The 20531-nt window shown below is 38.6% G+C and overlaps 1 protein-coding gene across 2 annotated transcripts in view; it reads right to left on the bottom strand.

Annotated features, from left to right (window-relative positions):
• Nucleotides 1–4536: 4536 nt before the first annotated feature.
• Nucleotides 4537–20531, bottom strand: part of fgd5b (FYVE, RhoGEF and PH domain containing 5b) — a 29922-nt gene continuing 13927 nt past the window's right edge. For both annotated transcript variants that reach the window (XM_068316214.1, XM_068316212.1), the window contains 15 exons: nt 20360–20516; nt 18010–18097; nt 17846–17896; nt 17158–17216; nt 16204–16275; nt 15920–15988; nt 13268–13351; nt 10427–10506; nt 9597–9693; nt 9364–9501; nt 9141–9243; nt 8608–8741; nt 8364–8483; nt 8067–8224; nt 4537–6869 (listed from right to left, as the gene is read on the bottom strand). In XM_068316214.1, coding sequence (XP_068172315.1) covers nt 6833–6869; nt 8067–8224; nt 8364–8483; nt 8608–8741; nt 9141–9243; nt 9364–9501; nt 9597–9693; nt 10427–10506; nt 13268–13351; nt 15920–15988; nt 16204–16275; nt 17158–17216; nt 17846–17896; nt 18010–18097; nt 20360–20516 — 1447 coding nt within the window. In that variant the 3' untranslated portion in view covers nt 4537–6832. The remainder of the gene's footprint in view (nt 6870–8066; nt 8225–8363; nt 8484–8607; nt 8742–9140; nt 9244–9363; nt 9502–9596; nt 9694–10426; nt 10507–13267; nt 13352–15919; nt 15989–16203; nt 16276–17157; nt 17217–17845; nt 17897–18009; nt 18098–20359; nt 20517–20531) is intronic.

Here is a 20531-nt window from a genome sequence, read left to right on the forward strand (position 1 = left end):
CAGTCTGGCTTCTCTGACTTTATCTCCAAAACCTCTAACATGTGCTGTCATTCCTGATCCTATCCATCCTGGTCAAAGAGAACCTCAGCATCTTCATTTCTGCTACCTCCAGCTCTGTCTCCTGTCTTTTCCTCAGTGACACTGTCTCTAGACCAATGTGATGAGCTCAAGTAAACAGTGGATAAAGTGAGACCCTAACGTGAGGGACAGGCTGGACGCACAGGTGTCTGTCTTCCCCTTGAGGATTTACATGAAAGATTGTGACTCATGGGAGATACAGGAAGTCTACATTGAGATTTGTGTGTGCACTGAAGAGTATGTCTCATCTGTTCTACTGTGACTCTGACGGATGCACATTCAAAGCTTGAGAATCATCCTTCTGTTCTTAGCACACATACTCACACATCCACACATGCCTCCTGTCATGATCCACCCGTGGGATGTATAGGCTGTGAAACAAGCAGATATTAAATTTATCATGCGCTCTGAAGCTTAAAAGCTCCTATACCTGATTTGACACATATAGCTGTTTGACTCTGATATGGAGAATAATCAGTATTGCATGATGACTTCCGCCAAGGATTTTATGAGAATAGTATGGTTTAGTTGTATGTTTGTTTATTGTAAGCAGAATTATGCAAAAACTAAAGGACTTACAGTATTTTCATGAAATGTTCAATGAAGATTTACCATAGCATAACAAGAGTGATGTGAAGATTTGTGGGAACTATAAAGGGATAAAGTTGATTAGTCACCCAATGGAGATGTGGGAATAAGTAGTAGAGGCTAGACTCAGGACAGAAGTGAGTATTTGTGACCAACAATATGTTTTTATGCCTAGGAAAAGTACCACAAATGCATTATTTGCCTTGAGGATGTTGGTTGAAGTACAGAGGAGGCCAGAAGCACCTCTGTAGATCTAGAGAAAGCTTATGACAAGGTACACAGACAGGAACTGTGGTACTGCATGAGGAAATCTGGAGAGGCAGGGAAGTATGTTGGAATAGTACAGGACATATAGGAGGACAGCAGAACAGCAGTGAGGTGTGCTGCAGGTGTGACAGGTAGAGGTGGGACTGATCAGAGATCAGTTCTGAGCCCCGTCCTGTTTGCAGTAGTGATGGATAGGCTGACAGGTGAAGTTAGGCTGAAATCCCCATGGACCATGAATTTGCAGATGACATTGTGATCAGCAGTGAAAGCAGGGAGTAGGTGGAGAAACATTTAGAAAAGTGGTGACAGTGGTGAGGCCAGCTATGACGTAGGGATTAGAGACAGTGGTGAAGCCAACCATGTTGTACGGATTAGAGTCAGTGGTGAGGCCAGCCATGATGTACAGATAAGAAACAGTGCCGCTGAAAAGAAGACAGGAAGTTGAGCTGGAGACGGCAGAAATGAAGATGTTGAGGTTCTCTCTAGGAGTGACCAGGTTGTATAGGATCAGAAATTACTTCATTAGAGGAACAGCGGTGAGATGTCTTGGAGACAAAGTTAGAGAGAGCAGACTTCAATGTTTGGCCACATCCAGAGGAGAGATTGTGAGTATATTTGTAAAAAGGTGTTGAGGATGGAGCTACCAGGCAAGAGGGAGACCAAAATGAAGGTGGATGGATGTAGACACGAGGGCAGCTGGTGTTAGATAGGAGAACGCAGAAGATAAGCTGACATTGAAAAGGATGACATGCTATGGAAACTGTTAATGGGACAAGCCAGGAGAAGAAGAATCTAAGTACAGAATAAATTTTGGTGATGATTTGGATCCAAGATTGTTTTTCAAGATTCTTTAATGATTTGGGATAGGATAGTCTTCATTGTTTGGGATTATAAGTATAAAACTAAAAGTGGAAAAAAAGGAGACAATTTTGGTAAACCAATAATAATCAACAATAATTTCTCATGCAAAAATGTAGCAGTACTGGTTGCAAAACTTTTGAATACAGATATTTTCATTTTTATTTCAGTTTCATTTTAATCTTGATAAAAGACAGCTGTTGAAGGCATTATTTTGGATTTTCATACAGTTGTATTGAAATAGAAAAATCTTGTCAGCTGATTGATCTTTTATATGATGACAGTAAAATGCTATTCCCACAATCTTTAAAAATTATACAATGTTAGTTTTAATGTAAAAGATGACATAAAATATGTTTTCTTTGAAAAATACTCTTAAAGGAATATCTGAACATTTGTGAAAAAAACATTGATTTCCTACAGAGAGGTGGTTGAGAAGATTGCAGACTCCATGCTTAAGCAACAAAGATAATACATTTTCAAAAGTGTAGCGTGCGCCAAGGGCTGTGTATTTTTCTCTACATCCTGTTGAGGGAGAGAGATCTATTTAAAGATTGAGGGGAGGTGGAATAGGTGTAACATGGACTTGGCAGTGTAGGCTGCAAAGATGTAGCAAAGTGGGACACGAGAGTCCGTCCCTTTAATTTTCAAGCCTCTCCATCATCTTTTTTTCTATACTCATCTCTGATGGATGTAGAGACACAAGGCATAACAAATGCAAACCCAGAAATGTCAAGACAATGTCAAGTGGATAAAACTGCCTCCTCTTTGCTCCATTTATTACTCTTTTATTTAAATCTATGGCTATTATGTAATAAAACCTTTCCTGTTCTCCTGAGGATCTGCCACCTACATAACACTATTAAAGAATAGCAGGAATGCTGCTTAACTTGGAACATTAACACAACACTACATTTCCTCCTGAGACAGAATCTGAAAATAGCCAGGACATTTCTATGTGTGGGTTTATCTTTAAAATCTGCCAAGTTCGCACAACTCTTCTGTTTGGGATTTTAAAAACAATACCGGTACAATTTAGGCATTGATGTATTTTGGCATCAGCTGTTAATTATTTCTATGATTGAGCACATAGACCTAAATTCATCCAACATCAATAAGTAGACAGTGTATATGCTTGATTATTTGCTTTTCTCTGAATTGCTTATGCCTGCAGCAATATACAAGTACCGTATTTTCCGCACTATAAGGTGCACCTAAAAGCCTAAAATTTTCTCATAAACCCGTAGTGCGCCTTATAATCCGGTGCGTTTTATATATGGATTAATATTCATATTAATATTGGTTAAAAACATGGTCGCTGAAAAAAAAGCCGTCAGTCTGGCCGCCAGTCATGCCGCACTCCGCCACCAGAGGAGCCCCCTCACAAGGCACTCGGGCCCACGCCCCCTAACAACGGTAGTCAAGGGGCGTCACCGAAGTCCCGGCTCTGACTGAGCTGCTCTCAGACGGTAGAGCAGACTGTAGGAGCACCGGTGATTACGTAACAAAACATAAGGAACTTTCAACAATTCTATTAATAAAGTTTGACTGACTGACTGATCTCAGTATTTCCTAATAATTATGTGTTGGAAATAACCCACTTTAAACTCAATTGGTCTTAAAAATGCCATTGTGCTGTCATCTGGAATCTAGTGACGGTCCATTCTATTAGTCTGTGGAAACACACGGAGAAACTGGCATAAAGGTGAATGAAAGACCCTCAAAGTTGAACTTCCAGCCTTTTCTGAAATTTCAAGAGCAGAGTCACAGGCTTGTGTATTCTGTCGGCAGCGACGTGCTGTGAGATTCCCGGCGGTGAGACACCATCGTTAACATTAAAAACTAGTTAAAAAATTGTTTAGCAACTATTCTATATTCCTGTTGTGTACAAATAAAATCAAATACATTTTTCACCACAAGCAAGCTGAAAGATTCAGGCAAATGGATGGCTGCAGGAAGCATGGGAAGGTCAACAGAAGTGTCAATTGCAAGGAAATTGTGTCTTCTGTCACATCACAGTAAGAAATGTAAGAAAATCCTTTGGAACTGAGAAATCTAAAATTAATGAGGCAGCAGAGGAAGGAAAAAACAGAATTGGGGCTAGAGAGAGAGGGCAAAATGATGAACGATCTGTCCTCTATGTAGGACGAGGTGTCTGCAACTTTTCAGGAGCCCCAGAAAGTAAACTTTTAGCTTGATATTATTCTAGGTCAGAAAATCTCAGGGGGAGACAAGCAGAGCAGGACTGGCCTTTCTTTGGCCACATAGCACACGGGTCTGTGTGTGTGTGTGTGTGTGTGTGTGTGTGTGTGTGTGTGTGTGTGTGTGTGTGTGTGTGTGTGTGTGTGTGTGTGTGTGTGTGTGTGTGTGTGGGTGTGTGTGTGTGTGTGTGTGTGATTGTATGGGTGTGTGTGTGGGTGTGTGTGTGGGTGTGTGTGTGGGTGTGTGTGTGCGCGCCTGCCAGTCCTTGGTGTCTTCCCAAGCAGCTCCCAGTGTAATGTGAAACATTCGCCAGCTTCAGGACACACCACACATGGATTACATGTCAGTACAGACAAGATGTGCAGTACTGTACTCATATGGGGGTGGGGTGTTGTTTTTTATAAAGTTTTCACTGGTTTCCATCCGCAAGGACATGACAACAGCAAATCAGTAGCAGCCTGCTGTGTTTAAATACTATGACAAGTTGCCATCAAGCGGACAGGATATAAATAAATGAAAACCCAGACACCAACAGTTCCCATCATTAGAGCATCTTTTAAGCAATTTCAAATAAAAATGTCGAATTGAATAACCTTTAAGTACAATTACAAAATCCATGACACTCGTGATGTAATATTACATGAAGAATTACAATTCAGTTGAGCAAAAATAAGTATGTGCACAGCTGGACTTAGAATCTTTACACAAAAAAGAATTTACATCTTATTTCTCTCAGGTATTTAAATCAATGAAGACATAACTGCCATTATTTGGAATAAAAAAAGTATACTAAGTAAGATAAGTAACTAAGGTAGAGTAGGTACTCCACCTTAGTAGAGTGATGGTGACACTGAAGGTTCATGAGTTTATTTTTTCAGTTCGTTCCATTTCACATCAGTGCGATCAAGTATGAAGCTGTTAATTCACTGTCAGGACCATCACTAACAATAACGTACATGGCAAAGCTGCAGATACTTCCATAACATGTAAAACTATTAATTCATGATGCAGGCTGTACTTCAAAGTATCAGTCACAGAGATGCATTTATTCCACTGGAAAGACACAAGTTAAACTAACGCATGAATAATTTACATCAGCTAAGGATCAGATCATCTCTCATTTGGACATTTTATAGTAAGTTACAATTTTGTTTTTTCAGCCTCAAAAGAACAGCAATAAAATGGTTGTTTTTAAAGTGTACATTTGGTTCTAACCCTGTCTTCTGCATCCTCTTCTCTCACACCAACTACCTTCATGTCCTCTTTCATTACATCCATAAACCTCCTCTTTGGTCTTCCTCTAGGCCTCCTGCCTGGCAGTTCAAAACTCAGCATCCTTCTACCAATATATTCACTATCTCTCCTCTGGACATGTCCAAACCATCTCAGTCTGGCCTCTCTGAGTTTATCTCCAAAACCTCTAACATGTGCTGTCCCTCTGATGTACTCATTCCTGATCCTATCCATCCTGGTCACTTCATCTCTGCTACCTCCAGCTCTGCCTCCTGTCTTTTCCTCAGTGACACTGTCTCTAGACCAAACAACATCACTGGTCTCACCAGTTTTGCCCACCTTTCCTTTCATTTTAGCTGAAACTCTTCTATCACACATCACACCTGACACTTTCCTCCACCCATTCCATCCTGCCTGTACACGCTTCTTCACCTCTTTTCCACACTCTCCATTGCTCTGGACTGCTGACCCTAAGTACTTAAAATCCTCCACCTTCTTGATCTCTTCTCCCTGTAACCTCACTCTTCCACTTGGGTCCCTCTCATTCACACACATGTACTCTGTCTTACTGCGGGTAACCTTCATTCCTCTCCTTTCCAGGACAAACCTCTACCTCTCTAGCTTCTCCTCCACCTGTTCCCTGCTCTCACTACAGATCACAAAGATCATCTGAAAATATAATAGTCCATGGTACCTGTCTAACCTCGTCTGTCAGCCTGTCCATCACCATAGCAAACAAGAAGGGGCTCAGAGCTGATCCCTGATACAGTCCCACCTCCACCTTGAACTCCTCTGTCACACCTACAGCACACCTCACCATTGTCTTACAGTCCTCATACATGTCCTGCACCGTTCTAACATACTTCTCTGCCACTCCAGACTTCCTCATACAATACCAGTTCCTCTCTGGGCACCCTGTCATAAGCTTTCTCCATATCTACAAAAACACAATGCAGCTCCGTCTGGCCTTCTCTGTCCATCTCTATCAACATCCTTAAAGCAAATACTGTACTGCATTTGTAGTACTCTTTTTTGTCATGAAACCATACTGCTGCTCACAAATGCTCACGTCTGCCCTTAGTCTAGCTTTAACTACTCTTTCCTATAACTTCATGGTATGGCTCATCAGCTTTATTCATCTGTAGTTGCCATCTTAATTCCTCTGTAGTTGTTCTTAAAAATGGGCACCAGCACACTTCTCCTCCATTCCTCAGGCATCTTCTCACCATCTAAGATCCTTTTGAACAATTACTGAAATAATTTGCTCATATTTCCCAGTGATTTGGAGAAATGTCACTGATCATCTGCAGAACAAAATGCAGGTTATATTGTTGTAATGTGACGCACTGGCAGGTATCTGGGCCAACACCTTGTACGGCTTTCAGCATCACACCTGTTATAACAGCAGGTAGGGGACACCAGAGGTTGAAAAAGTAGGTAATCATGCCCTGTCATTTAACACCATGTCTTCTTTAATTCAGTTCAACCAGTTAAGATTTTATCATACACAAATACAGCATTTTATTCCCTGTGTTTCCTCATAGTTACACAGTCCTTATGAAATGGATGAAGGGTAAATTTTCAAATCAATCCAGAAAAGCTGATCCTATAAAACGGTGGCTTCTTCCATGGCATTAACCCACCTGTAAAGAGAGAGTGTTCTACATTAGGAACAAACAGAATGTACTGCAGTTGCAGTAAAAATAGCATTTTCAGTCTGCTATAAATTCATGCTGCTAAAAATACCAACCATGTTCCCGATATGCTCCTTCATAATTAACTGAGCTACTGTGAAATATGATCAATAATCCACATAAAAACATGAGTCCGAACTAATAAGTGAGCAAGGACCTCATAATTATTCGTGAATAATTCTGATTCAAAGATTTTGAGAACAATTTTACTCGATCACAAATTTCCTCTTCCTGATCATTTAAAGGGTAAATAATAGTACCGGTAATTATGAGTTAAAGATGGATAACATAAGTGTTTAGTGTGATAAATCACAAATACGCACTACATGGTCATATGACTGATACTTCAGAATGATGATGATGAATGAGTTTTTAACAGTACATTTTAAAGGGTGGCTGTATTAATACTACTAATAGTAGTATTAAGGGAATAGTTGAAGGTTTTTAGTTTACACTTTACAGCTTTCTTTTTTGACCCTCCAGCAGACAGTGCATCTGTAGCAACAGAGTACCCTCTCAAGTTTGATGAGTCCATGATGGAGGAGGAGATAGAGGAGCGCTCATTCTGCTCCCTGGTGCCCTCCGAAGCACAATTATTAGATGTACTAATAAATCATCTAATAATTAATTCTTATGAAAAATATACAGTAGTGCAATTGTATAAACTTTTTGTTTTTCTAAACTCAGTCCACGCATAGCTTTACAAGATAACTAGAATGCAAACTAGACTTGTGTTTGCACTTTGCATATCCATCAAGAATTACAAATCATCTGTAGGTGAAGGCAAACTATCTTTAGTGTATAATACTTGACAATTTAAGCTAATGACTAAGGTTCTAAACTTTTGTCCATTTAGCTCCATTCGCTCTCATCAATAAGGGACTCTTTCGGAAACGCCTTCTGGGTGAAATGCAACCAATTTTTGTTACGCAGAGTTCATATGGAGGGAACAGGCTGTATGTAGATTTATATGATCACAACCTCCTCTCTTGTCACTTGCATATATTTTCACACATGCATGAGCCATCACTTTTGCTGTCAGATGTGAGGCATGGCATGACTGTCATGTGTGAAGGCACATGAATCTTTGAAATGCCAACATCTTTCAAAATTTTTAATTAGCTATTGATAGAGCATGCTTCTCACCTCTGGGCGGTGTGGTTGTCCACAGCTTTAAATGTATAGTACAGAGTGTTTTTGTGGTAAAGCTGAAAGATGTTGGACACTTCATCCTCTCCCTCTTGCTTGTTAGGCAGCTTCACTGTAAAACCCAGCAGAGGTAGACTTTCTGAGGCTACTTTCTCCTGCAGACAGAAAATTAATCAGCAGAACAAAAATGAATATATAAAATAAAATAAAATATTAAAAATACAGGAATATATCAAGAAAACTGAAGACCTCACTGTTTTATGTTTGAATGTGTGGTGTTTAGGTTCACCTCACCTCTTGGGCTCGATAGGTGTAAAGCACCTTATCTTTTAAGAGGAACCAGAGTTGCTTCCAGCTCCTCTTGCTTTTCCTGCTGCGGTGTAGACTGCCACTAATGGAACCTTCCTCTGACACCTTCATTGCACAACACAGGAGCAGACAGGGTTAGATAACTGGTCATTTACAAACATGACATACTTGTCATCAGTGCTAACACTTCTTTCTACAAAAAGGGGGAGGTATAATGCTGCAGGGGTACCTGGTTGAAGGAGACGGTTCCTTTTCGATGTCTCCAAATGCTGGGAGTATGGATGTTTTGGAACACAGCAGAGAGAGGACGAGTGGAGCGATTTGAATGAGGACTGGTCTTACTCGACAGTGCAGATGCATCTCCTACAGAAATGTGAAAATACTTCTTAACCACAACAGATGACAGGCACCCGACTGTAACACATGCTGACAAACTAAATACCAGTTTGACTGTGCAGCCTCATTGTTTATAACCAATACCACAGCCAGTGTTTCTTTGTTACATGATCCTTCACCCAGAATTAGTTGTAATCATAATATATAATCTACATTTAGTATTAATGTTTGATTGTACATGAATTACTTACTCCAGTTTTAATATTTTGAAAATATTTCCTCTGAAATATTTTTTTGAGTTCCTTTGTATTGTAGTCCTTAGGCTGATACTTGATTACTGTAATCCAAATTGATTATAAGAACAGTATCTGCTATAAAACTAGTGGGCTGACTGACAGACTGATATGGAAGCATAGTTTTTCCCACCTCTCTTCTTTAGCTCGTTGTAACAGTGATCACACACTTTGGCCATGCGATCTTTCATGTATTTCAGTGGATATCTGTTCTTTGAACAGCTCCGACAAACAATCTGTATCAGACAACGTAAATCCAACACAAATAACTTCAGCATAAAAAATCACAGGAAAGTTCAGCACAATGAATAGTCCAGTCAAAGGCACAGTTTACATTCCATTAGATAGGCACTCACTCTTCCACAGCTATAGCAGTGGTGTCTACGAAGAGTGAGGCTGAAATCAGAAGTACAGTTCATACACATCATCGCTTGTGACACTGGAACAAGTGTGGGAGCTTTTTCTCCAAGAGACAGACGCAGACGGTCTCTGGCCTGGAACAAATACATAGACAAACTATTCTTTACAATACTGCAAGGTTTGATGGTGATAATAAATGACTAATCAGATGGCGAACTGGGTTCCACACCTCTTCTGAGCATCTGCTGAGTCCACCAGATCCTCGGGTATGTTCAGTCACAGTGCGGCTTATGGTATAAAACCAGTCCTCTCTTTCAATGAAAGATCTGCAAATGAAATACCCACACTCTGAATTTCTATTGGAATTTATGTTAATAAACGATGCCATACAAAAATAATTGAAATGAAACATGGAAAAGGGAACGGAAGTCACTGATTGGATAGTGTAGGCGACGATCATTCTACATTATCAGCTATTATCAGGATCCACTCAGCTAAGTCAAACTTTGGTGACTGACAGCACTTTAATGCATCTGAGGTAGAGATAAGAGGAATATGAAGGCTCCTTGTCCTTCTGTGGTTTGGGAATTTTTACTATGCGATCATAACATTTTAAATGGATCAATGTAAATCAGATAAGATACAAACAAAGAGTGTTTATTTAATTTCGATTTTATCAGAAAAATACCCTTGCAGACATGTATATCTGTGACTGTGGTTACTAAAGAATTTTTGCTCACAGCTCTCTAACAAAATTCCACAATTTCCCAGATGGATTTATTGTTTAGCTTTCATTACTGTGCTCAAACAACATACCTATTTTCAGAAAGTCCTGCAGTTCATTTTCTGTCACACCAAAACCAGGATGTCATAGTGACCCAATCATCTTTTTTTGGCTGCATTTAAGTATACTTTCTGTTTTCACATACAAACAAAAGACCCAATCTTTTTGGCTGAAACACCCCCAGTCTCAAAATTGCAGCAGCAAATGAGTTGGGTGAGAATGCATCCTTAGACTGTAAGCATTTTACGAACAGAACATCATACAGAATGACCCACCCTGCAGATAATGTGATGGAGATGTCTGTTGCTTCAATCCTCAGCGCGTTTTGGACATTTTCTATGATGGGTTTACTGATCTGGAAAATCAGTAAAAATCAAGACAATCATCAGGAAAGAAAAAGAGAAAGGAAAACATTTACAATATGATGTTGGAGAAACAGTATATTGTTCATTCTCACATTCTCACATTTTCCGCTATCTATATAAAGGTTATAGACACACACACACACACACACACACACACACACACACACACACACACACACACACACACACACACACACACACACACACACACACACACACACACACACACACACACACACACTCAAGACACCTTCTCATTCAATGACATTTCTTTATTTTTATTACTTTCCACATTGTAGATTTCCACTGACAATATCAAAACTATGAAGCATGTTATACAGAATTCTGTAGGTAACAAAAAATTGGGAGATAACTAATGTTTTATTGTTTTATAGTTTAGAATCCTCAAAATTGCCAACTTTGCTTTGATGACAGCTTTACAAATTTTTGCGGAGTTCTAGCAGCAGACACATCTCTACATGAACTGTGCAGAGGAAGCTGCATGAATCAGGTCTTTATGGTCAAGTAGCTGCTAGGAAACCACGACCAAAGAAAAGGAACAAGCTGAATAGAATAATTTGGTCCAAGAAACACAAAGAATAAACATTAGGCCAGTGTAAATCTGTGCTTTGGTATGATAAGTCTAAAATTAAGATAGTTGATTCCATCTGCCGTATCTTTGTGCAACACAGGAAAGGTTCCTACCGTGAAGCATGGAGGAGGAAGCGTGATGGGGGGAAGGGGAGGAGATGCTTTACTGGTGATACAGTGGGTGATTTTATTTGAAATTGAAGGCACAGTGAACAGCACGACTACCACTGCATCCTGCAGCGACATGTCATCCCATCTGTTGTGCATCATTGCATCATCATTTATATTTCAACAGGACAATGGCCTCAAACACAGACCAACACCAGACCAAGAAGGACAGTAACGAAGTGCTGTGTCAGATGACCTGGGCTCCACAGTCACCTGACCTAACCAATTCAAGATGGTTTGAGATGAAATGGATGTTATAGTGAAGACAAAGTGCTCAGCACCTCTGGGAACTCCTTCAAGACTGTTGAAAAACCATGACAAGTGACAAAACCAGCTCACAGGGAGAATGCCAAGATTGTGCAAAGCAGTAATCAAAGCAAAAGGTGGCTATTTTGAAGAATCTAAAATTCACATTTTTTTGTTCACTAAAAAATTCCACATGTTCACTCATAGGTTTGATAAATTCAGTGAATATCTACGGTGAATAGTCATGAAAACAAAGAACACCATAAAATTAGAAGGTATTATCCACGCTCTTGTGAGTAATCGAATAAATGTTTTTATATTCCAATACTATTATCAAAATATCAAAAACATAATGCAATTACTGTAGTGCTGCAGTGAAAGTAAAAAATGATGCTAGGGTTGCATCTGATAAGCCACAACATTGCGCATTATTTTTGTATATTTTCCTAAAGTATTTCACTCAGTTGACCATTTAGATTCCTTCAAGCAGGACTCTCAGAAAATAAAACTATCTCAGTGATGGGACTCAGTGCATTAAACATACTGCTCTGCTCTCTGAATCTGTTGCTGTCCACAAGGGGGAGCCAGAAGATTGTACATTAAGCCCCCTCTTCTTTATTATTTGTAAAAATGATCTGGGCATACGTGTGTCAGACACTAATTTGAACCTTTATGCTGATGACACAATTATTTACTGCTGTGAATCAACCTTTGAATAGGCCACAGAATCTCTGCAGATGGTTTTACATTACTGTTCACCATTCATTAACTAACCTGAAAGTGATTCTCAATGCAGAAAAGACAAAATACATGATGTTTTCCAAATCAATGAAATCTCCACAAATGTTCCCTTATTGACCACTCTTGAGGGAAATGAAATAGAGATGATTCATCTGTATAAACACCTGGGTGTGATGACTGATGGCTCTCTCACTTTCAGTCACAAGTGGAAAAACTTGCAAAGAAACTGAGGCTGAAGCTGAGATTTTATTTTCAAAAAAAGCCATGTTTTTCTTTTATTGCAGTGAAGCAGATTGCTGTTTCCACCTTTTTTTTTAATCAGTATTAGATTATGGACATGTTTTATACTTGAGTACCTCTGCTCAATGGCTTCAGATGGTGGACAATGTCAGTTATGTTTCTGTGAGGTTTATTACCAAATGTAAAGCACCAACTTACCACTCTCAGTTGTGCTCTTGGGTAGGATGGCCTGCTGTGGCCAACAGGATTGGCCATTGGTAAATGTTTATATATAAGGCAATGCTTGAGGTTTGGCCAGTTTACATTTTTACATTACTTGAGAAAGGAAATTCTGATATTTATCTTTAGTCTCTCTGTACCCAAACAGAAATGGGTCATAGGACTTTCGTTTTCTGCACCTCATTCATGGAATCATTGACTGAAGGACTGCGTTAATTTCTTTGAGGATGACTTCTTGCACTTGTTTTTCGTAATCTGCTTGTAAATTTAATTTTTTTCAACAGTTAATTGTTGCATATGTCTAATACCGTATATGCATATTCACTGTGTAGTCCTTAACTGTATTTTATTTGCTGCTTGGCCAAGACGCCCCTGTAAAAGAGGTTCTTAATCTCAATGTGATATTTCCCGGTTAAATAAAGGCTAATAAGTAAATGAATATTTATGTAGTGTATATATTTATATGGAAGTTGGGGGGGAAACATGGGAATAAATCAAAGTGACATTTACCGGTAAGCACTAAACAACTTAATGAAAGGCTCTGACCTTCAAGCCAATAAGTTGGAGAGTATTCTTCATCCTGTACTTTCCATCCTGCTGAGGGTAGGTATACAGCAGCACATCATTCATCTATCAGTGAAACAGAGGAAACACTCATTATTCATGGTATACCCGGATATCCAGAACACACAAGTTCAAGTTAATCAGAAAGCCATGTCAAAAGAAGACGATAAAATATTACAACGATCTGAAAACTCAGGCTTCATCACTGATGTGTGTGTGTGTGTGTGTGTGTGTGTGTGTGTGTGTGTGTGTGTGTGTGTGTGTGTGTGTGTGTGTGTGTGTGTGTGTGTGTGTGTGTGTGTGTGGAGATTGTCCAGCAAAAGGCCCTACACACTCATATAAAACCTAACTTCTCTCAGTTCATGCAGTTCTAATTCAATAGAATGTAAAGAACAATCACATTAAACTACATGTATCTTATCTCCAGCACAAAAGAAGGAAAGATGAAGATAGTGATGGGGAAATGGGATGATTCATCATAGATGAAGCGATCAACAACATAACTCCAAAACTACAAAAAAAAAATTCATGAAAGCATTACGTACACCTCTTCCATCTACTGGAGCAGTGCTTTTGCTTTTTTGATATTTGAGAAAGTTTGAAGATTGTACTTATTTACCTTCAAAAAGTGTTTTTTTTCATATGTGCAGTTAATACGGATTGTATTTTCATTAATAATGACAATCCAAAAACCTTCCAAATACACCGCCCCCATTGCAGTATTCTATGCTTGTTACTATCATCTCCTTCCATAAAATGGGTGTTCAATAGTGGAATGGGCTTTCTTGTTCTGTGTATGGGCAGATTTTTGGGTACGTGTGTGCATGTCAAGTGTGTGAATCAGAAACTTTCTCAAAAAAATCTTAAAGATTAGTGAATAATATTTGCATAATGTAATGCAGAAGATCAAGTTAGAAAATTACTGACATGAAAATTGGAGCTATAAGACACCTCCACCCTCAATTTTTATGACCATATACAATTAGGATGCTTCACTTTATAGATATCAAAGATGATATCTTCCTGCATTATTATTCTTCTAGTAAATCACATCACTCACTGTCTGTGTGTTTTAGTAATCTTATTATAAGACTGCCAGCACTTGCCAACTTTATTATGCTGTCTTTAATATTAATAATATCTGATAACACATCATTCCCGTCTGGGTGAATTAATGGGCTTGATGAAGTTACACAGCAATGATTACCTGCATTCCTCCAGAAGAGGCATTTATGAGCTCTTTTAGTGTCTGACCCAGAACACATATTTTGAAAACACAACAGGAGGTAAGAGCAGTGGGTTTTGACGATGCTCTATGGATGTTCTTGTCAAGGTGTTTAATTTCTAGCCTCTCTTCATTGTAAAGTTTCAACTTCTGTCTATAAACTAAATATTTAAGTCAGGGTGTCCTCTGCCTCTTCAGATCACTCTCTATTTCATGATAAGAATAACATTGGATTGATCTGGCTGCAATGAATGTAATCAGTTACTTCTGCCCTCCCTCCACATTCTGCTCCCTGTTTACTACAGCATTATATTAGTCAGGTGAAATTCTCTATACTCATATTGAAGGCACGTTTGATATTTAGCAGACAGAATTAAAGTAATAAAAATTTACAGGTGTTTATGGATCTTTCAGTTCATAAGAGTTAGTGCTGACATTCCCTTTGCTGTCAGCAAAGAAGTCAGCATTTATAAAAATCCTGTCAGAAAACTAATCTGGACACAGAAACACTAGAGACAAAACACTTCATTCTACACATTATACAAACGTGTCTAAAGTGCATGTTTTCTCTCTCTTTCTATGTCTTTCTCTCTCTCTCTCTCTCTATGTAATCCCTCGTTACTCACGGTTAATGAGTTCCAGGACCACCCGTGAAAAACGAAGTTACGCAATATAGCAACAAACTAATTATTTTATTATTTACAGTAATTTAAACATTTATGAACTCTCCCCATACTCATGTTAAACCACCTTCTATCTGTATTACCTTTTCCCACACTCTTATAGACTATTTAAAGCACCTTTGTATTTCACAGAAGCGTGCTGCGTTCTGTGAGTCTCGGAACACAGTCCGACACCATCCGGATGCCGTCAGCCAACAGCATGCACGTACAGTGTCACGTGACTACCTACTAAAAATCTGCGATGAGATGAAGCCGTGCATCTTGAAATGCGACTAAGTGAGGGATTACTGCATATACACATGTTTGTTCATACATATGTTTATAGATATGTTTATCCATCCTTCCATCTATTTTCTTAACCGCTTCGTCCGCTGTAGCGTGTCGCAGGGAGTTGGGTCCTATCACAGCTGGCTGGATGTGAGGCGGGGGTCACTCCGGGTGCGACACCAGTGTGCCACGGAGCCACACAGAGACGCAGACAAACTCGCACACACACACTCACACTTACGATCAATTTGGAACAGCCAATTAACCCGAAGCACATATTTTTGGAGGTGGGAAGAAGCCGGAGAACCCGGAGAGAACCACATGTAAACACGGGGAGAACATTCAAACTACTATATATTTGTATATCTGCGTATGTATATACAGAATGTAAACAAAGTTCTGTGTGACAATTGATTGTATCTGTTAGTTTATAGGCTACAAATTAAAAGTGGCTTTTACCAAAAACAGATGGCGAGGCTGTTGACTCTTCCTGCTGACCTTCATCAGGGTTCCCTCTTTCACAAAGACCTGATTAATGAAAAGAGATAAACTTCACAGTCATGACACATTGCTGGTAACTGCTGTAATTACTGCTGTTTTTAATAGCAGGCAGGTAGGGGATTCTCAGCTGAATGATTATGTTAAGGGCAAATTAGGGGTGTTGCAGAGCAGACAGGGTGAGCTGGTAGTCAGCAGACAGAAAAAAATGTTGCAGAGTCAGAGAGAGTCAGACAGAATCATACCCGGCCAGGCTGCAGCAGGTCCCTTTGGCCACAAATGCTGTAGTCTATGTTGACCAGGCGCAACAAGTTCTCCTGGGACACAAGAGAAACCAAAATAAAAGGAAAAATGACTGAGCACTATATGCAGTTTTATTCTGCTTTGACATTTTCATGGCTCCCTCTGCTTTTAGACATAGTTACTGTATCACCTGGATCTGCAGACATGTCATATACTGTTCTTCTGTGATCAAGCCAATGACCAGTATGGGACTCAAAGAACTGTATGTAACCACTAGAGACGAGGTAATTCCAGTGGATGTATGAGGCTGTGTGTAAAATAGTGCTTGAAGGTTAAATATTATACCAACTTGCTATCATATCAACAATGAAAGTAATAAATTGCTGATACTTAGTTAGAATGTTTGTAAAGATTCATAATCTTGAAATATTCAAATAGTTGCAGAGGCATGTTCCCTAGTATCGTTCTAGTTAAATTGTCACAAACTAAATCAGGACTAGCGAGAGATTTAACATAAGAGGCGAGGAGGTGTGAAAAAACCCCAACATATTATTGTTACGCAATCAGAATTTCTTTCAAACAAAAATGCTGTGAGTATGGATAGAAAATTAACAATCTATATTGCAATGCAGAAAAAGCTGATCTGGACGCAAAAATGTGAATATGATCATTTGAATGCTGAGTCAGCTTAAAAAAAAGAGGGAATGACTTATGTCTTATTTTTTCCTTTACACCTTTAATTAATCTATTCTGTGAGAAGTGATGTTACTTTCATTCATGAAGCATTTCAACTTCCTCTCTTAAGTAATCTGTTTAAGTTTGGGTGGATGACTGAGCAGGAAATATCTCAATGTTACAGGGAGTTGATTTCCGTCAATTTCAATGATGGCTAAAGCTTAGGCTAATAATGACATCTATAATTCTTAATGTAATAAACACCAGCACCTGGCACTTACCCCATCTTTTAAGCTGTCATTTGCTTGATCTGCAATGTCAGACACAGCTGCCACAGCAGCTGATTGGATAAAAACAGAAAGAGGAACCATGAAAGATGCTTTGTATTAAAGTCACAGTAAACAGTTCTTTGGTGTGCTGCTCAAAGCAACAGTATTACATACACACATTATCATTATATACTGTATATAATGAGTGTTCAGTAAGTGTTCTGGATGCTATTCCTTCACTACATCTCTAGATAGAAAATAGATAATTTCTGCTGTATTAATGTTCAGTATCTTGTTATTTGACAACTGAAAAATAAAACAAGAATGCATCATAGTTAATGAGATGCTTCTTTGTGCTTTTGTCTGTATATAAAGTCACCAAACATAAAACACATGAGTCAGAGGCCTGGATGGGTCTATAAGGCGGACTGAGGTTGCTCCCTTATTGGACATAAGAGACAGAGTTGCTGCAATTGTTCCTGTCATGAATTACACTTTACATTCTCTAAACAGATGAGAGGTGAAATGACAGCCATACTACCACAAACTAAAGATCTAAATTGGTTCTCTTGTGGCTTTTTCTCTTATCTGAGGTAAACAAATAAATTCTCTATAAACACAGAGCAACAAACACGCTGTAGAGGCTCTCCTGTGGATAAAGGAGAGAACATCTTTTGTTCACACTGTCCTACTTTGGTACCTTGGGTGTCTTCATATTCCTTAGAATCAGGGGAGAGGTTGTTCAGGTAATCTGTAAGAGAGATGAGACAAACTGAATGTACAAGGGGAGTTGATAGAAGCTATGGCAAAAAAAGAAAACATTGTTAAGAGAAAATACTCTGTCCTGCATAACATGACACTCACCGGTCAGGAGCATGCGATACTGCGCCACACGTACAACCACCTTCAGGAGCTGATGTTTTAAAGACACATTCTCACCAGCTGAACTCTGCTGCTGAGACAAATAAACCAAATTCAGCATTGTAACTGCATCACTGCTGCTCAATATAATCATCTTTACTATAGCAATCCAAATTAGTCTCATCCAGTGAACATGGCAGATTAAATAAAAAAGTCAAGGGATTGCTGTTAATAAAAGGCAAAGTAAAAAATGTTCAAAAGTTAAACTAAAACTACGTACAGGACTCTTAATTTAAATATGTTATGGGCCAATAACACACTCACTGTAAAATGTGTACATGTGCAGAGATAGTTATGCGTTAAAAGTGTATGCATTGACATATTATTTTTCAATAATGGCATTCATCTATTATTGATAATAACTATTAATATCTCTCTTGTTCAGGCTCCACGGTGCACTGGCCTCATGCTCCCCAGTCCTCTGGGATAAGCTCCACCAACCCCGCGACCCACGACAACAAAGAAGCGGATACTGAAGGTGAATGAATGAATCTCTCTTGTTCAAAGAATTCTGTCAACAGTTTCCCATTTAAAAACTCCAAATTATAAATTGTTAATCAATTTCACTTGAAGAGATGAGAGGCAAATAATGTAAAGACACATATGTGCATCACAGTACTGATATGATACTGATGTAGAATGAACATGAATGCTCCTGGATCAAACTCTGCAAAAACATCTCCTCTGTGGTCTATCAACTGGAGGGAAAACAGTGAAAACTTTTTTGTTGCCTGGATAATATGCAATTGTAAATTTAATATTTGATATTGAACAGATGCTGAAATCTCCCCATTGAACTGTCAGGTATACTGTTGTAGTCTGTTCTTCTATACTGATCTTTTCATATTCCAAACATATTAGCTTTAATAGCTTATATGGCTGACTGGTGTGAAAAATGCTCTCTCGTGTCTGGTAATTTAATTGAGCCTAATTATAACTCCTCACTAAAGTGCATTGTCTGGATGTGCTGTGGAGCTTGGAAAAAGCTGCTGGGAAATGCAAACTATGCAAATTTTAAGGTTCCCCTGTTTTAAAAGAGACACTGAGTGTTTCATTGTTGTTCTGCATCATACCAAGTGTACACCTAAACGAACAGTTTACGTTTTTCCTTTGGGTGTCATTACAGCTTCTTTTAACAGCGAATAACTCTGTGTGGTTGCTTTTTAAAATTAATTACAAGTTTTAATCACCTAGCTGTCTGCTTTTTGCTTAACCTTTCAAAGGTTTGCATCTTTTAGTTTTAGTCACAAGGCCTCTCACAGACTTGTCCCACACACACTTCCAGTGTGTCTCTGAAAACACAAAGCAAGCTTCAAGTTTGTCATTGCGCGCATTTGTCATCATGTTTTGTGTAATTGTTTTCTTAAATAAAGGAAACTTTATTTAGCATCGATGTGCATGAATTTTGATTTTTGTATTTTTTTTAGTTTCATTTACTTTTTAGTTTTATTTTACTGCTAATAATTTCAGACTACTTTTACTGACATAAAACTATACCTACATATAAAGAGATGCACATTTTAATACAATTAACTAACACTGTGCCCAAATCCCGACCTCTGGATAAAATAGTATGCATCTGAGATTCCTGTGTGTTGGCAAAATGTCTGTTGAGTGAAGCCATTAAATTGGTATCATAACACCAGAAAGATTTTTTTCAACTGAAGGTAAAGTCATTGTGCTTTGATGAGTCACCAAGGTTTTTTTTTATTTTTATTTTTTTAATGCTCCATTTAATGAGCAAAGCAAAAAAAGAAATAATAATAATCTGCACACAAACACAGTGCACAATGCTGTTTAACACTGACAAATAGTTCATTTTATTTACTTAAATATAAAAGTAATTGTGAAAAAAATTATATAACTTGTTCAAGTCTGTTCCATTCTGTCATGAACACAAAATAAACTCTTTAATCCCTGTAAATTTTCATTGCCTTGACTAACGTGACTTCATATAAAAAAAAATCTACTATTCCATTTGCTCCCAGTGCTCATGTTTTTGTTTTTTTTGCATATTTATGAAAACCCAGTGAGAGTATCAGAAGTCATGTGCATACATACATGTAAATACGCAAAAAGAAATACATTAGCAATAAACTCGATGGATGAAATGAGATTTGGACAGCCAGAGAATTCTGGGTGTCCAAATTTTCAGCTGACAGAGCTCAGGATGAGGTGAACATTTTAACAATAGTGATTTTGAGAGGATTTTCCACACTGTATCTACACTAATGGACTGTATCATCTGCTGTTTATTTTGAATTTAGAGTTAGACAAGAACTGGAAGTCTGACCTCAAACCGGTGAACAATAGCTGCAAAGGCAGGGGAAATTCGGCAGCTGTCCTCCAGCAGGGTCATACTGCGATCATAGTGGCCAATGTAAGTGGTAAAAGCCAAAAACTCTGCTCTTTTGGACAAGAAGACATCGGCAATCGTCTGGCTTTCATCCCTGAATGGAGAAACA

The sequence above is a fragment of the Antennarius striatus genome, chromosome 5 (genome assembly GCF_040054535.1).
Source record: "Antennarius striatus isolate MH-2024 chromosome 5, ASM4005453v1, whole genome shotgun sequence".
Taxonomy (NCBI): domain Eukaryota; kingdom Metazoa; phylum Chordata; class Actinopteri; order Lophiiformes; family Antennariidae; genus Antennarius; species Antennarius striatus.